General features: G+C 43.3%; 1 protein-coding gene and 1 long non-coding RNA gene across 2 annotated transcripts in view; one reads left to right on the top strand and one right to left on the bottom strand.

Moving 5' to 3' along the window:
* The window catches only part of LOC309519672, a 363,193-nt gene that overhangs the window by 40,756 nt on the left and 303,687 nt on the right, over positions 1-18,750 (top strand). The gene's annotated exons all lie outside the window — the stretch shown is intronic.
* Positions 522-17,965, bottom strand: CHEK1 (checkpoint kinase 1). Its single transcript, XM_082200474.1, has 13 exons — positions 17,389-17,965; positions 14,363-14,447; positions 13,841-14,064; positions 13,147-13,211; positions 12,982-13,051; positions 11,658-11,846; positions 9,590-9,694; positions 9,209-9,304; positions 7,591-7,699; positions 5,214-5,391; positions 4,011-4,142; positions 2,757-2,858; positions 522-1,980 (listed from the first exon to the last, which is right to left on the bottom strand). Exons 1-13 carry the CDS (start codon positions 17,573-17,575, stop codon positions 1,885-1,887), a joined length of 1,638 nt encoding a protein of 545 aa, XP_082056600.1. The 5' UTR covers positions 17,576-17,965; the 3' UTR covers positions 522-1,884.

Raw genomic sequence — 18,750 nt, 5'->3', positions numbered from 1 at the left:
CCAAGGCGGCTTCCATTTTGAGTTTCCCTATTGTACAGTGGTACCTCGGGTTACATACGCTTCAGGTTACACACCCCGCTAACCCAGAAATATTGCTTCAGGTTAAGAACTTTGCTTCAGGATAAGAACAGAAATTGTGCTCCGGTGGTGCGGCAGCAGCAGGAGGCCCCATTAGCTAAAGTGGTGCTTCAGGTTAAGAACAGTTTCAGGTTAAGAACAGACCTCCGGAACGAATTAAGTACTTAACCCGAGGTACCACTGTACGAGTATCAATGGAAACACACTGTATGCCACACCACATCTCCCTACAAGATCTTCAGTTACTGAAACCACTAGAATTTTCTCAATTTAACACATCAGTTAAGTTCCCCAGAAATACTTCCCTCCATTTTGGTTGCCCAAAGTGTATATACCTTTGTGATGTAGTTTATTCCAAACCACCTTGCTACAAGAGGGAATTATCAGGATCTTCCATTTCGGGTGAATAAAGAAGAAAACTTGCATGCTATACACTGACAGCGTTCTTTTAATCTGAGATCATTCTTTATTTTGCAAATTGTTTTATTTTCTTGACAGACACGTTAAAAATTTCACAGTTTTGTAGATTTAAGTATGGGTCAGGAAGTATGGTCAGAAACAAGGTTTGTGTGTCATCCCCTTACTCTCTTAGTGCAGGGGTAGCCAACCTGGTGCCCTCCGGATTTTGCTAGACCACAACTCCGATCAGCCCCATCCAGCATGGTCAATGGTCAGGAATGATGACAGCTGCAGTCTAGCATCCGGCCACCTCCACGCTAGTGTATTTGCATGGTACATTCAAGTTTAACCAGTTTGAAAGAAGTTTGCTTCCCAAAAGGCAGAACAGTACAAAAGGAAATAAAAAGAGTGAGGGGTCTGTTAATCCATTACATCTCTTTCCATTTAGACTGGTGTTTCCCAAACTTGGGCCTCCAGCTGTTTTGGACTACGGTTCCCATCATCCCTGACCACTGGTCTTGCTAGCTAGAGATGATGGGAGTTGTAGTCCAAAAACAGCTGGAGACCCAAGTTTGGGAAACCCTGATTTAGACTAAAGATGGGGCACCTATGGCCCCACAAGATGATGTTACGACTACAAAACCCAATATTTTTGCCCACTTCTACTTTAGAGGCTCAGCCAGTCTGATCAGACCTATACAAGGATTGGAGGGGAGAGAATTATACCCTAAAAATAGAAAAAAAATATTTTAAAATTGGAACTGATGCTAAAAACAACCACTGGGCTTTATGTTTTCTCAAGGGTGACAGTAGAAACCAAAAGCAATTAACTGCAACTGTATAGCTTCATTCAGAAGCCCTGACTGTGGGAGCAAATCATCATAAACTGAGTCAAGTGATTTGAGAAGGACCTTATTCTGGACCCAACATTCCTACAACTCTTATCATGTTTATATAAAAGAAACTTATGTTTTTTGTTGTTGTTTTTTAAACCAAAGTCATCAAAGGAGCATAATAACACTCATGTTATGCTTTACAAAGGAGCAACTTTCAAGCTCAGTCTGAATTTTTTTTTAGTTTGGGAAAAAAGAAGGGAAACACATGTGTATAGATGAGGAGCTTGAGCAACCTACAAAAAAACCCACTTCTAAGTCAAGAATGTGAACTAAGCTAAGCCACTCATGACTTTCATGATAATAATCAAGGGTGGGATACCCCAGCCAACCATTGCAAATGTGCACCTTCACAACAGTTATTGCCTGTTACCGTATGTGGATAGCTTGAATGCCTATCCCCATAAAACAAAAGATTTCCATTGAATGACTGGAGTTTGGGGTGCGGCAGGCATGACTGTCCCTTAGCAGAAGCCGCTGAATCAAAACAGAGCCGCTCTCAACCACAACGCCATCATGTGACAGGAAGCCACAGCTTCTGTGTGCTGACGACATCACTCAGCTTCCCTTTGATCTTCAGGAAATGCCTCTTAAACTCCAAGCCGTCACCCTGCATAGGGAAGTGGAGGTGGAGAAGAATCCAAGTGAGTATATGTCATTGGTAGGGCACGTATTAGCGAGAGAAATGATACAAGAGGGAAGTAAACCACCTTATGAGTACAGCCGTACCTCGAAGTCGAAAGGAATCCGTTCCGGAAGTCCGTTCGACTTCCCAAACATTCAGAAACCAAAGCACGGCTTCCGATTGGCCGCAGGAAGCTCCCGCAGCCAATCAGAAGCCCCGTTGGATATTAGGGTTCCAAAGAACGTTCGCCTGTCTAGCTGCCGCATTCTGGATTAGTTGTAGTTTCCGGGTCACCTTCAAAGGTAGCCCCACATAGAGCGCATAGCATCCGCATAGCTGAGCTTTCCACTAAGCACCCTGCAGCTCTTGAACCAAGCAGAAGGCTAACTGCCAGCCCCAGCCCATACAGTATGCTAGAACAGATTAGAAAATAAAATGACTGCAATGGCAAATATAATATTCTGAATCAGAACATGTTGGCAGCTGGCAGTGTGAAAGCATTCTGCAGTACTGAGGAGCTACCACTAGATGGAGCCCAAGTACTATTCCAGCACATAAAACATTCTCCCCACAATTTGCAAATCTCTCAAGAGATTAAAAAACCCAGGTCAAATCAAATCTTTGTTTTCTATTGTGCTGGGTAAAAATGTAGCTTTATTCCTATTTAAGTAAGTTTGATTGGTTAGGTTAATATCTACTACAAGTGCCAAGGCATCCTTCTTATCCTTAGAATGAAATGTGTTGGTTAACTTTGTATATACCTTAGACAGGCGGAAGTCAACAAGTATTTTGTCATCCATTTCCAAGAGGTTCGCCTTGAAAATCAGTTTGTTGTTTCTTCTATCTGTGGTTGATATGGTAACCTTAGAAGGAAAACGAGTATTTTATCAGGGGAAAGAGGTTTACAAAGCATATTTACAATCAATAAGGTAGTATACAAATCAAAACAAATCAAAAAACAAATATCTGGAGTTGCAAAGTTAGGCTCTCTAAGTTTACAGCAGCTTTCACACTATTTTTCTCACTAGCAACCGAATGAGGATGCATCTGTCGAAAGATCTCCCCAACAGGCCCTGAATTCAAAAAAGACACTATTTCTTCCAGGACATTGTGTATCTCCTAGCTAAACAAATCATATACAGTGGTGCCTCGCAAGACGAAATTAATTCGTTCCGCGAGTTTTTTCGTCTAGCTAATTTTTCGTCTTACGAAGCACGGTGTCGGAAAAGTTTTGGAAAAGCTTCAAAAATCGCCAAAAACCTCAAAAAAGGCTACCACACCACGTTCTATGAGTTGCTCCTTGAAGTCAAGTCACAACTGTATTAACGGTGTTAAGAAAAAGGAAACAAACTTGCAAAAAACGCAAGACGTTCTCGTCTTGCGAAGCAAGTCCATAGGGAAATTTGTCTTGCGAAGCAGCTCAAAAACCGCAAAACCCTTTCGTCTAGCGAGTTTTTCGTCTTGCGAGGCATTCGTCTTGCGGGGCACCACTGTATATTTATTTTGTATGCAAACGCATACAAGCAGTACTTTTTTTCTAAAAATGTTTAGAGGTACGCATACCCCTGCGTCCCCCCCCAGAAAAAAGCACAGCATAAAAGTAAGTAAACGCAAATTAATTATTTTTTTTTAATTACATGCCCTACTCGGTGCTGCTTACAACTTAAAATCACAGAGTGAAAATATAAGAAAATCACGTTGAATAAAATAAAAATAAAGCAACAAACAGAAATGCAAGAGAGAAGAATTAAAAATACAGCAAAAGCAAGCATCACAGGCAAATCACGACTTTTAGAGCAGGTTTTCCCTGCCAACTGACAGAATAAAAATGTATGTACCAAGCAACAACAACAACTACCAGAGAAGGAATGACCCATGTCTCACAGGGCCAGGTGTTCTATAATATTGATGCACCCACTGAGAAGACCCTCTCTCTTGCTGCCATCAATTGGGCCTACACCACAATGCCTGTCTGTCCGTCTTGTGTGTGATGTACACACACAATTAATTCACACCTGGTTTGTGCAGCCCTTCTTCCAGACGTAGCCCATTTTTTCGCAAACCTCCTTCAATACGTGGTAAGACTGGTCAGCATCCAGCTTCAAAAAGAAACGGGTCATTCTCTTCACTAAGCGCTGCCATGAATTCTAAGAGAGAAAGGAAAGGAAGACACTAGAAGTCAGCTGAAGGCTAAAAAAAATGTCGAGTTTTCATCAAGGCTTTGCATTGTTTTATGACGCTAAAGAATTGCATATATGTGCCCTGTGCATGAACCGAATATATGTACCCTTGTGCAAATTAATTGAAACAAAGCATGCTTTCTATCTTACTCGTAATCCTGTACTCAAAACAAACACGGAAATTCAGTTGATCATTATGGTGTCGGAAGCCTGGAGCCAGTAGAAGGAATGATGCGGTCGCCACAATATATTGAGGTTCTATGAAAGAGTTATTCCAGAGCTGGAAAAGAGGTATCTTGACGGTACTGGGATATTGCAGCAGGATCTATCCCCCTGTCACACATCGAAAGCGGTGAAAAAATTCATGACAGAGCAGCAAATACAGATACTTGATTGGCCAGGGAATTCCCCAGATGTAAATCCTATTAAGAATTTGTAGGTTATATGCAAAATCTCCATGCTGTAGACTGGAAGACTCATACAGGTGCTGATTCAAGTGTGGTACAGTGAATGTTCAAAACTAGTAGACTCCATGCCAAACCGTGTTCAAATGCTGCTTAAAAATAGCGGAGGTCATATCCGTTACTAATATAGGTATCTGTGAGGTTTGTACATGTATACAGTGGTACCTCAGGTTAAGTACTTAATTCGCTCCGGAGGTCCATTCTTAACCTGAAACTGTTCTTAACCTGAAGCACCACTTTAGCTAATGGGGCCTCCTGCTGCTGCCGCGCCGCCGGAGCCCGATTTCTGTTCTCATCCTGAAGCAAAGTTCTTAACCTGAAGCACTATTTCTGGGTTAGCAGAGTCTGTAACCTGAAGCGTATGTAACCCAAGGTACCACTGTAGGTGATTTTTGTACAATAAACTACATTGTTTGTTTCAATAAATTTGCACAAGGGTGTATATATTTTTTTTGAGGGCTGAAGCATTAAATTAGGGAGGGGGTTGCTGTTACAGTGCAAAACAAAAGCACAAGGGCCTCTACAAGTTCCAAAAACAACGAAAGTCGATAGCCGAGCCACTGGACCAAGTTACCTGGGAAGAACTGGGAGTGCCAAGCAGTTGGCTGTTGAGCAGCATGTGTTCAGGGCAGGCTGGCTGGGAGAAGCTGATGCCTTGCACGAGCTTATCGATGCCAGCTGGACCGCTATCCCACAAAGAAAGTCCAGTGCCAGGTTCCGGCTGAGAATTGGAGCAGGTCTTTTTCTCCTCACTGCAGCAATGAAAACAAAGCAGTGTTACGTTCCTAAATGGCACAAGAACACATTGTCTAGAACTTTTTTTATTTCCGGGAGTTAACCGCTACATGCGTTGGCCTCATAACTGGGCATTAAGGTGGCCTTTTTCTTGGCAATTTTCATCATTATTTAAATCATTCTATCATGATTGAATTGCCTTAATGCAGGAACGTCCAACCGGTAGATCACTGGATGTCTGTGGTAGATCACTGGTAGATCACTGGAGCTCTTTGGTATGCTTGAATGGTTACAAGTCTATCTCTATTCTAGCTATTATTCTAGTAAATTTGGTTTTATACTTATAAGCCAGTTTGTGGCGGTGTTGTTTTGATGCAAAGAAGCTCAACAACTTAGGCTTCCCGTAAAAAAAAGCTCAACATTTTTGCCCTGCACCCGCCAAAAATGGGGCTTTCCTCCTCCCTAAAGAAAGCTCCTTAGGGACGTGGGTGGCGCTGTGGGTTAAACCACAGAGCCTAGGACTTGGTATCAGAAGGTCAGTGGTTCGAATCCCCGTGACGGGGTGAGCTCCTGTTGCTCGGTCCCTGCTCCTGCTAACCTAGCAGTTCGAAAGCATGTCAAAGTGCAAGTAGATAAATAGGTACCACTCCAGTGGGAAGGTAAACAGCGTTTCCGTGTGCTGCTCTGGTTCGCCAGAAGCGGCTTAGTCATGTTGGCCACATGACCCAGAAGCTGTACGCCGGCTCCCTCAGCCAATAAAGCGGCGAGATGAGCACCACAACCCCAGAGTTCGCCACGACTGGACCTAATGGTCAGGGGATTTAAAGAAAGCTCAACAACTTTGATCTCAACCCCTAAAAGGGGGTAGATCACTGCCAGTTTTTAACTCTGTGAGTAGTTCACAGTCTCTTGGGAGTTGGCCATCCCTGCTTAATGTAAAAAGTCACTTGTTTTTTGCATTGCATGTTTGCGGAATCATAAAACACACACAGCCTCGACAGTAGCATTTACCACACCACTTGAACATATTACTTTGTTATGCTCTGCAAGACTTAAAACATACCCCCACCTTCGCCCATTTTCTCCTGCACTTAAATAAGACCCAGACACTAGAACCATCAGATTAATCCTCATATTAAGGCACACATTAAAGTCCCCAAAGTTCCCCAACTTTGGTATTTAAACAGGATAGAATTAGTGCTTTCAGATATTATAACTTGCTCTACGTGGGGCTGCCCTTGAGACTGAGCCAGAAACTCCAGCGGGTGCAGAATGCCGCAGCGAGACTCCTTACGGGATCCTCACTGCGAGATCACATTCACCCGGTGCTATACCAGCTGCACTGGCTCCCGGTGGGGTACAGGATCAGTTTTAAGGTGCTGGTTTTAACCTTCAAAGCCCTATACGGCCTAGGACCCTCGTACCTACGGGACCGCCTCTCCTGGTATGCCCCACAGAGGAACTTACGGTCTTCAAACAAAAACATCTTGGAGGTCCCAGGCCACAGAGAGGTTAGGCTGGCCTCAACTAGAGCCAGGGCTTTTTTGGCTGTGGCTCCAATCTGGTGGAATGCTCTGTCACAAGAGACTAGGGCCCTGCGGGACTTGACATCTTTCCGCAGGGCCTGCAAGACAGAGCTGTTCCACCAGGCCTTTGGCCAGGGCACAGCCTGACTCCCTCCTTTGGCAATCTTCACAGAACTCTAGCCCAATGGTTGCCATCAATATGATTTGAATTAATTTTATAATGAAATGATTTTAGAATGTTGTATTATTTTGTTGTTGTTAGCCGCCCTGAGCCTGGCTTCGGCTGGGGAGGGCAGGATATAAATTAAATTTTATTTTTATTATTATTACTATTATTATTATACAAAACCATCTCCACTGCAGCCCTCGCCCTCTGTGTACGAGTTGTTTTGCTCCTGTTCTGTCAAATCAAGGGGGCAGACAACCATGCGGCGAAGGAGGGGCAAGAAGGAAGAACAGATTTGGCTCTGCTAAACTGGCTACTGCAGCCTAGTGGCACAGTGCAGACATGCCATAGATCACTTCTGGTTTAGTTACTCGCGGAACACGTCTTAAGATATGGCAGCACAGAATAAGCCATTGCAGAGCTTCCGAGTAAAAAATTAAAGTTCCCCATCAAGTTAAAAATATTAGCCGGACACACACGTTTTTGCCTGTGTGTTGGACACAATGAACGAATATATTTTTCACCTGCGTGCACTTTTCACTGGAGAGAAGTCCGTATCGGATCGGATGTGCTTAGAAAAACACCCTGGGGAATCGGATAGTCCCCCCGATGAGACTCGAGGCCGCTTGATGCCTAGAAAGAAAAACTAGTACTCAGTTTTCAAAGGGGGAAAAAATTATTTTTGTCATTCACTGTTAAGTACATAGTAAATTCCAAGTAAAATAATTGAATTGTTGCTGTTGTTTTTTAATGGCTCCAACCTTTCCAAAGGTGCTATGTGCCAGTCTGCCACTCTTCCCAAGACCAGAATAAGCTAAACACACATCACTTGTATTTGTGAACACTAATGTAAACTCAAAAGCACCTACAGTGGTACCTTGGTAGTCGAACGGCTTAGTTGTCGAACAAATCGGCTCCCGAACGTTGCAAACCCAGAAGTGATTGTTCCGGTTTCCAAATGTTCTTTGGAAGCCGAACATTCGATGCTCCTGCAGCCAATCGGAAGCCACACCTTGGTTTCTGAACCATTCTGGGAGCCGAATGGACTCCCAGAACGGATTAAATTTGAGAACCAAGGTGTTACGGAAAAGCAGCAGGTGGCTGGAAAGCAAAACAGGATGTTGATGTTTGGGACTGTACCATGGGAACAAAGGGGCAGTCTATTCACTGTACTGAGCACCGGATGTTAGCTCAGAGTGTCATCTGACCTGTACTGGAAGTACAGGGGTAGAGTTTATTCTCCCTCTGCTGTCGGAGTCTGATGAGTACAGACGCGTTTCTCTGTACTGCTGCAAGGACAGAAATAAAGGCATGTAAATACATTTCTGTCTGTCTCTTTCCCCTCCCTGGGGGAGGCAGGGAGGAGGGGAGAGTGGTGTGTTCTTCTCACGCTTGAGGAGGATCAACGATAGTGACCTAGCCTGTATCCTGCCGGGAGACGCAGACGGGGAGGTCAACAAGGAGCTTAAGCCGAGTGCCTGGAGAGTGGCCAGTTTCCTCTGATAAGGCTTAAGAATCCGACACAAGGTACCACTGTATTCAAACTTCATGAATGGTGGGATCAAATAATTGCAATAGAACTGCCAAATGATTTGCAGAATTCTCAGGCCAACAACCTCTTCCCATTGTTAGAGCTAGTTAAAATGTGATTCAAAGTGTCTAAGGAGGCTTTCCGGATCAGAGTTTTCATTTAGATGTGCGCTCCCACAGGTCACTCAGGAGGGGTGTGAGTGCAGAATCATAATATTGGAATGATTTACACTGGTTTTCATCCTGAATGTACCCATGATCCCTAGCTAACAGGACCAGTGGTCAGGGATGATGGGAATTGTAGTCCCAAAACATCTGGAGGGCCGAGTTTGCCTATGCCTGGATTAACCCAAGATGAGCCCTTATTAGTAGCAGACCTTGATAAATGGGACTGATCAGCAAAGGGGATGAAAAAGCAAGCAAAATCTATCCTCAAGTAAGATTAAAACAGGGTGAGCCACCTAAATTGTAAATATCAATATCTTTAAATATATAACTCGCTCCTTTCAGTGGCATATATGAGAGATGTCAACTGCACCGTTTTCAGATGTCAAAAGATTTCAAATATGCAGCTACATAGAAAATTCACATGCATTTATTTTTTAAAATTACCTTTCTTTAAAGCTTTTGTGTACCACCTGTCCTTTTTAAGGTCTTCAATAGTAAGCCTTGATGCGGGGTCCTCAGTTAATAGTTTGAGGAGTAAAGCTGCAAAGAAATAAAGAATTTGGTTATATGCATGGCCTACAAGTTCTGAAATTGTCCACCTTCTGTGGCAATGGCTTGCAATCCAATTGAGATGCCCTCAAACATTGTTCCACCAGTTTCCAAATAAATCATTACAATTTTTACATGAACCAGAGTCACCCAACTTTTAAAGATGTTCTTTGGAGGATATGATCTGTACTCAGAAAAATAACACGCTCATTTCTTAGCAAAGCTATCAAGACTGCCCGCCAAGTAAATATAAAAACAGTCAGTAAAGGTCTGTACCTAGTGGCAACGAGTCTATCTTCTTCCATGGTGACAAATATGTTTTCTTTTCTTTCCAATCACAGTATTCTTGACATGTTTCAACAGGCTGGTCCCATGGCAATTCTGCAAAAAGAAAGCCACATTTCTTGACAAAACTTTTCAGTGATCTGGGGACAAGCTAAGAAGGTATTTGGGTTTCAACCAAATGGATGTTAGCATTTTAAGAGGAAGAGACACACCCAAGGGTTATAATAAGGTCACTAATAACCACATTAGTTACACAGCAAATTCAAAACAAGGAATTAATAACTACTTAGACTAGAAAAATAGACTCCAGTAAAGCTGTGAGCAATGAAAATCTCTGGCAATTTCTTTTTTTCTGTTCCACCTTGGCTACATCCGTACTATCAGACAATATGGTTCAGATTTATGCAGTAAACCAAATCCCTTGAAAAATTCTTGCAGATACACTTGTTTAAAAATTAATTTTATTAAATGTATTAAAACCTTTACATAGCTTACCCTTCTGGTGCAAAAGCACTGCTCAGGGCTGCTTGCAATATTTAAAACTATATGAAACTATCAAGATGTATGCTGTTAAAACTGTGAAGAATTCGTTACGTACTATTATTTTTTAAAACGCTGGTTTCAGCAACATATTTATAAATGAACATTCTATGCTGAATGTATAGAATGCTTTAACTTAAATGACTCTTCCTTCCAAATCCTGTTTTTTTAAAAAAAATGCTGCATCTTGCAGGTTTAACACTGGAAATTTGTTGTGGCGTATTATTGCTACTTTTGGTGTTGAATCGGTAGAAATGCTTGTGCTTTTATTCTATCTGCTTAAATTTGATCTAAAAATATATTATTATTTTTAAAAGGATGTATTGAAGGAGAGGGAAAAGTTCACATAGCTGTTTTTAAGAGAAGAGCTTTCTTGTGGTAGACAGTTGGAGAGATGTTCTCAGCTATTCTTGGGAGTAACCATACAGAGAGTGATGGTTAGAGGGTAATTAATTAGCTTCAACCATCTCCCCTTAGCTACACTGGAAGAAAGATTTAGTGGCACTCCATATATGAATTGTGTAAGTCTGTGTACTAATAAACGCACTACTATGGTATCACTTTTAAAGAGACAAAACAACCACATGCATTTGCCCTCTGATGCAACTCAAGCTTTAGTGGCATACGACCTTCCAAGCCACGGGTGTCTTATCTCATGTGGCTGAATCAGTCACTAAGTTTGTACTTCAAGTTAATAAGATCAGCCAGCAACTTTTGCAGAACTGCTATGGCTATTGGTTGTTCTACTCTTGCTTAAATTTTTCAAGAATGAAAAATGTACACGGGCCTTTCTCTGTTTTTTTAATGTCCCCTCCCCACCAGTATATTTGTGAAGGCCTGTAGATGATTACAGTGCTACCTTGGTTCTCAAATGCCTTGGTACTCAAACAACTTGGAACCCAAACACTGCAAACCCAGAAGTAAGTGTTCCGGTTTGCGAACTATTTTTGGAAGCCAAACGCACTCCGTTTTGAGTGTTACACTTCCGATTTGAGTGTTACGCTGAGGTCTGTCTGTTTTTGCTATTCATTTTACATTTTTGTTTTTGCGGCTCTTTTTGTTTTGTTTTTGTGACTGTGTGGAACCCAGTTCAGCTACTGATGGATTGATTGTGTGACTGCAGTACACTGTTTATTGCTTTCATTTTATGAATCAATGGTCTCGTTAGAGAGTAAAATTCATGTTAAATTGGTGTTTTAGGCATTGTTTTTAAAAGTCTGGAACGGATAAATCCATTTTACATTACTTTCTATGGGAAAGCGTGCCTTGGTTTTGGATAGCTTTGGTTTTGGAACAGAGTTCTGGAATGGATTAAGTTTGAGAACCTAGATACCACTGTAAAGAACTAGATCAAGAACCACACCTTAATAAATATCCTGAATTCCCAAGAGATAATACACCAAGGCGCACTGCTGATCTGCATCCTTGTTGTGTAAATGTAGAGCATTAGTTTTAAGAGGCAAATCCTTATCAACAAACTAATGTTAATCAAACGAATTAAAACTTGGGTAGCTCTTACCTCCTGCCAACATGGCAGTGAGTACGATTCCACATGACCAAACATCGACAGGCTCGGCATGGAATTCTTTTCTTTTCAGGACTTCTGGCGCAATGTACGGGAGCGTGCCACACATCTTGTTCAACAATCGCTCACGACCATTGTACTTAAACACAGTTGCTAGTCCAAAGTCAGAGATTTTGAGATTATCTAAACAAATACAAGAATAAAGAAGGTATCTTGCGCATCATTCTAATTCATCATCTTTGTTTGAGGCACACTAAAGCATGGGTAGGCAAACTAAGGCCCAGGGGCTGGATCCGGTCCAATCACCTTCTAAATCCAGCCTGCAGACAGTCTGGGAATCAGCGTGTTTTTACATGAGTAGAATGTGTCCTTTTATTTAAAATGCATCTCTGGGTTATTTGTGGGGCATAGGAATTCATTCATATTTTTTTTCAAAATATAGTCCAGCCCCCCAACAAGGTCTGAGGGATAGTGGACCGGCCCCCTGCTGAAAACGTTTGCTGACCCCTGCACTAAAGTAACATTGATCTAAAGACACAAGCATTTAACTTTTAAAAAAATGGTCCTTTTAAGTATGCCAGCTCAGAAATTTGTCACCGATACTAATCTACCCTACTCCTTAGTATGCCAGTTCCAAAATATCCCATTGATACTAGTGGGCCATGTCTACATAAGCAGGCATTAAGTGTTCTATTGCTGCTCCAAATCAAGGATAGCCGAGTGAAATGCTAAAAAAAACCAAACCCAAGTCCTCTGACTGCTTGATGTTTGATGTTAGCAACAGAGAGGACTTGTTGCTTTCACATCCAAAGTGTGGGCTGCTTTTTAACTTGTGGAAAATTGATACTGAACTAAAGAAATTAGTGATGTATGGAAGTGAGAGCTGGACCATAAGTAAGGCTGATCGCCGAAGAATTGATGCTTTTGAATTATGGTGTTGGAGGAGACTCTTGAGAGTCCCATGGACTACAAGAAGATCAAACCTCTCCATTCTGAAGGAAATCAGCCCTGAGTGCTCACTGGAAGGACAGATCCTGAAGCTGAGGCTCCAATACTTTGGCCACCTCATGAGAAGAGAAGACTCCCTGGAAAAGACCCTGATGTTGGGAAAGATGGAGGGCACAAGGAGAAGGGGACGACAGAGGACGAGATGGTTGGAGAGTGTTCTCGAAGCTACCAGCATGAGTTTAACCAAACTGCGGGAGGCAGTGGAAGACAGGAGTGTCTGGCGTGCTCTGGTCCATGGGGTCACAAAGAGTCAGACACGACTAAACGACTAAACAACAACAACAAGAACAAAGCGGTCTCTCTCTCTTACCCATTCCATTTAGCAGCAGATTCTCAGGCTTAATATCCCGATGTGTTACTCCTATACTGTGAAGGTAGACCTTTCAAAATGATACAAGGCATTAATAGAAAGCATTCATTCAACCTGCTTTCACACACAAAAAAGAGCTTGAAAAAGCAACATAAATAAACTTACGACTCCAGCTATAAGCTGGTGGAAAAACTTTTGTGCTTCTGCTTCAGGCATTCCTACATCTGGCTCTGCAAGGAAGGCACCATAGCTTCATGAAGAAACATACTAATGAAATTTACACAGTGATAGCAGTGTTTCTAATGAATATAACCTTTCTGGTTGTTTGCTCTGAAATAGTTATGGCTGAAGGCATTATTGGTAACAAACTGAACACCATGTTTCACAGTAGCATTGATAGCAGCAAACACCATTTTTGTTTGGATTTAAGTTCATAAAATGATTGCAGGCTACCATAGAGGAGGCTTGCTTTGAATGTGTTTAAATATCCCTGAAATGCAAGTTGCAGTGGTACCTCGGAAGTCGAAGGGAATCTGTTCCAGAAGTCTGTTCGACTTCCAAAACATTTGGAAACCCAAGGCGCGGCTTCCAATTGGCCGCAGGAAGCTCCTGCAGCCAATCGGAAGCCACAGAAGCCCCGCCAGACATTCGGGTTCCGAAGAACATTCGCAAACTGGAACAGTCACTTCCAGGTTTGTCGCGTTCAAGAGACAAAACATTCACGTCGCAAGGTGTTCAGGATCCAAGGAACGACTGTATATAGATGACTTAAATAAATAAACCATTGGACCCTTGGAGAGCATCCTCATCCAATGACCATTCTGTGGCCTGCCTTCCTATCCCATAAAATCCCCTGTACCTATTCGGTCAAAGAGTTCTCCCCCGCTGCAGTACTCTAGGAACAGATACTGAATAGTGCCTTCTCGCCGATGTCCGTAAAACTTGACAATGTTCTCGTGATTTAACATTTTGTTAATGCAGATCTCCTTCTTTATCTGATCTGGGCACTCTATAGCGCATTTCATGTCAACAATCTTCACCGCCACTGCTTCTTCCGTGCGTCTGTTCACAGCCAACTGAACTCTATAAAGAGAAAGCGGAAAGCAGGGTTTTTTATAGATAGGCTTTCCTCACCGAACATTATTACTAAAAATTACATGTTAAGTCTCAGCTTTGCTTGCCAGCCACAGCACACATTTTCTCCTCCCGGAAAAAAAATGGGCAAATTCAACTACCCAAATTAAAGCTCTTGTGATTTTTGACAACCCTCGACACAAGAATACAGCAGCAATTCAATTTACCATTTACTCTTGTTCTGAAAACATTCATTTGCCTCCATGTATTATGATATGTTACATGGTATTGCCTAAGCTATACTCACTCTCCATAAGCGCCTTCCCCAAGGGTCTGCACTAAGTCCCAGTCTTCCACAAAAGGCACGGCCATCTTGACAAACAGAACACACTCTGCAGATCAAAAAAATAAGGAATTGGAAGTCAAGGGTCATAAGTATTTGGCTGCCAAGACCGGGGGGGGGCAGGGGCAGAGAATTTATTTTGCATGAAGTAGATCCCACATTCCAGTAGTAATGTATGGAAGTGAGAGCTGGACCATAAAGAAGGCTGATCACCAAAGAATTGATGCTTTTGAATTATGGTGCTGGAGGAGACTCTTGAGAGTCCCATGGACTGCAAGAAGATCAAACCTCTCCATTCTGAAGGAAATCAGCCCTGAGTGCTCACTGGAAGGACAGATCCTGAAGCTGAGACTCCAGTACTTTGGCCACCTCATGAGAAGAGAAGACTCCCTGGAAAAGACCCTGATGTTGGGAAAGGACACAGGGCACAGGGAGAAGGGGACGACAGAGGACGAGATGCCTGGACAGTGTTCTCGAAGCTACCAGCATGAGTTTGAACAAAATGCGGGAGGCAGTGGAAGACAGAAGTGCCTGGCGTGCTCTGGTCCAGGGGGTCACGAAGAGTCGGACACGACTAAACAACAACAACAAAGATCCCACATTCAATCCCCAGCATCTCTAGGTAAGGCTAAGAGAGAACACTATTTGAAATCTTGGAGAGCTGCATCCAGTAATTGTAGTAACATTGAGCTAGATGGACGAACAGACTGATCAGTATAAGGCAGCTTATTTCTGAAAAAACGCTAAAGGGGATAATAAAGGAGTCTTACCTCAGAATGCTAGGGGTTGTACTCAGTGCTAGTCCTACTCAAGAGTAGGCGCACTGAAGTTCATGTTTAGATATATATAATTTTTATTAAATTTTCTGTTTTACAATTTAGAATACTCATTTAAACATCCTTAAAATATCCCTAACTTTCCTTCTTCTCTTTCCATGGTTCATCTTGCATATCTTATATCCTTGAATATTTTACATAAACTAAACCATTCAGTATCCCATTACAGTTGTAACTCGGTTTTCGAACAGTTTAGCTCTCAAATGTTTTAGCTCCCGAACGCCACAAACCCGGAAGTGACTATTCCGGTTTGCGAATGTTCTTTGGAACCCGAACATCTGACGGGGCTTCTGCAGCTTCCGATTGGCTGCAGGAGTTTCCTGCAGCCAATCGGAAGCCGCGCTTTGGTTTCCGAATGTTTTGGAAGTCGAACGGACTTCCAGAACAGATTCTGTTCGACTTCCAAGGTATGACTGTATTACATCCATCAAAACTTATTTACACTGTTGAATTAATCTTAATGCTGCCAACGTTTTCAAGTGTACACAATTCCCCCCATATATTCAATAAACATTTTCCAGTTTTCTCAAAACGTTTGTTCTTCTTGTTCTCTTAGTCTATATGTAAAGTCTGCAAGCTGCGTGTATTCCATGGCTGGCGGGAGTAGAGACTATAGGATGGATGTGGATAATTTTGGTTTTTTAAATACTGTACTGTACAAGTAAGGCTTCTAATCTCCTATACCTTTTTATGCAGGCCTGTAGAACCTCACTTGTTGAACTGCTCCTGTCAACAAGCTTTTAAAAGGTACTGTGGAATGAAACACCCACTGTAGAGAATACCTGGTTCCACAAAACAAGGCAAGTAGGACAAAACAAATTCAAATCTTTTAGGACCACTATTAATTCAGACAAGCTTTCAATTACACAGAATTTTGTGCAACACAGCTTGCTTTTCAAGTTTGTTTTTTATGAATGACTCAACATTCGTTGCCTTCTCTGCAATACACATTGTTGCAACCCTCAGTCAGACACTTTAAATAACTGCTAGACAGGAAGTAAGTCAACAGGTGAGGCTTTCTCCAGTTCTGCAGACACAGTGATGAAGTGCTACACCTATTGATTGCAGCAAAGTCAGTCTTAGAGGTACAGGAGTTGTACCAGGAAGTTGGGGGGGGGGGGATTTGAAAAAACATTAACAATGCCCACGCATCCTATACTATTAGCAAACTCAATTCTCATCGAGGTTATCTTTATCCAAAAGAAAAGTTTGCAGAAATAAATAAATAAAAATTGAGGACCGTAAGCCACAAAAACAGCAAAATGAGGAGTGTGGATTGACCACAGAATGTGAATTAAACGGAGCTTCCTAGAGGACATACCTGGATAGCACCTTGCACAGGAGCACACTGCACTGTTTTTGTTGCATGCAGGTCCCAACACAGGGCATAACTTTATTGCATGCAGCCATGGGCTTCTGCAAACCTGCCAGGCCATTTATTGCACAAACCAACTTTCAACCATTACAGCAGTTTAACAGCATTCATAAAACAGATCGTGAATATAAATCAAAGTTTAAAACTAAAAATCCCTTATCTGCCCCAATTCCTGCTCTCAGCCACAATTTTACCCCAACCCAGAACCCTTACACACACACACACACACACACACACACACACGTGTCTTCCTCAAATATCCCCCATGCTCACTTTTCAGAAAGGTACCAAAACCCGCAAAGACACAACATGTATGAATTGCCGCCCACCCTTTTGAAAACATCCGTGCATTAGGACACAGAAGGGCACGTGCATGAACAACCAATGAAATGGGCTGGTTTTTTAAAAATGAAGTTATTAGTCTCCTTGTTTCGCAATATGGACACCCGAATTAGAACAGCAGCGAAAAGCACAAATAGCCACGGCGACGCTCCTTTGGCCCTGCGAGCCGAGCTCGCAGGGTAGTTTGGGAGGGCAAATTGGGGGAAACATATGCATGCCGTTCCTTGGAGGGGAAAGCGGGATGCGCCAAGGAAACAAGGAAGAAAAGTCTCCCACGGTGGTGGGGGGGGGGCTGGCAAGCCAAAGCATCTCTCCCACGCCCCGCTCCCTAAGAATAGAGACCCTCCTCCGCCCCACGTGGGGAGGAAAGAAGAGCGAGAGGAAAGGGGAGCAGCCCACCCTCCCTCTCCACATTTTGGCCATTTTTTTGTCCTCACCCGCCCAGCGGCGAGGGCCGCTTCCCCGGCTGATCAGCAAGCGGCGTTTCCCGCCGAAGAGCGTCGAGAGCAAGAGCCGGGCAGAGGCTGGGAGAGAGCCGGGAGGAAGAGGCGGCGGCGAGGGGCCGAGGGGAGGAATCCGGCGCCGGCTCCGCCTCCTGCCCCGGCCGCCCGGGTGAGGCAGCATAATGGCGTCCCGAGGCCAGAGAGAGCGCAGGAGCCGCCGCTTTGCTAACTAATGCGAACTCGCGGCATCTTTAAGCCGTCGGTCCCGATCCGGCTGGCGCGGGAGTAGGAAGCGCCTCTCTGCATCCCGCCGCGGGGCTTCTTGCTTCCGAGTAGACGCGGTGCGGTGTTTGGCTAGGAACTGCCCCTGCACGCTTGTAGGGAGATTTTTTGAGAGTTGGTTCCCCCCCCCCCGGGGTCAGAAGAAAGTGATTTCAAATAACTGTTGCTGAGACCCTTTCCATTCCGAATCTGCTAGACAAAAAGTCAGGCAGAGGGTGATGACACTCGGGCTTCCTGCCTCCACTAACATATTTTTAGAAATTTGATTTTACATGTTCATTCACAGAAATTATATTCTTGCGAATGTTAAAAGTTTTACACAAGATGCTTTCGAATCCTAGGATTTCCCTCCTCCCCTCCGCGAGTTCTTTAGGCAACTTTTTCAACTGCATATTAATAGTCCGTCTAGTTTACAGTCCTCCATTACGTATATCCAAAGTCTGTGTACAGTGGTACCTCGCAAGATGAATGCCTCGCAAGACGAAAAACGCGCAAGACGAAAGAGTTTTCCGTTTTTTGAGTCGTTCCGCAAGATGAATTTCCCTATGGGCTTGCTTTGCAAGACGAAACGTCTTGCGAGTTTGTTTCCTTTTTCTTAAAGCCGCTAATAGCCGCTAAGCCGTTAATAGCCGCTAAGCCGTTAATAGCCGCTAAGCGCCGTGCTTCGCAAGACAAAAAAACCGCAAGACGAAGAGACTCGCGGAACGGATTTTGTCTTGCGAGGCACCACTGTATCATTGCAAGTTATTTAAAGCCTGCCCAAGAGTTCAAGTGCTGTGGTATTTTAAATACGATCCATATTTGCCCCGTTCTCTGTTGCAGTTTTGATCCTCCCGATTTTCCTGGTTAATCTTGCCATCTCCACATAGTCCAATAATTTCATCTGCCAGTCCGCCCTCACAGGTATTTTATCTTTCCAGCTCTGGACAAGCAGGCTAACATAATAGAAATCTGTAGCCCTCCCTTCCCCACAGGTTGCTGGACAACCACGTCATTCCAAGCGGTCCCTGTGTTGTAACAAGCGCACGTAGCTTGGAAGAGGATCCTGCCCTTCCCCATGCACATTTTCATTCT

This window comes from Podarcis vaucheri (genome assembly GCF_965113315.1).
Source record: "Podarcis vaucheri genome assembly, chromosome: 15".
NCBI lineage: Eukaryota > Metazoa > Chordata > Lepidosauria > Squamata > Lacertidae > Podarcis > Podarcis vaucheri.
This window is presented reverse-complemented; position numbering and strand designations above follow the sequence as displayed.

Bases quoted from the DNA above. Each gene is read 5' to 3' on its own strand.
- CHEK1 (XM_082200474.1), bottom strand. From the start codon at position 17,575: ATGCTGCCTCACCCGGGCGGCCGGGGCAGGAGGCGGAGCCGGCGCCGG. The intron at 14,065-14,362 runs GTGAGTATAGCT...TTCTCTTTATAG, and splicing joins GGGGAAGGCGCTTATGGAGA to AGTTCAGTTGGCTGTGAACA. The intron at 1,981-2,756 runs GTATATACAAAG...TTCCCTATGCAG, and splicing joins TTGACTTCCGCCTGTCTAAG to GGTGACGGCTTGGAGTTTAA.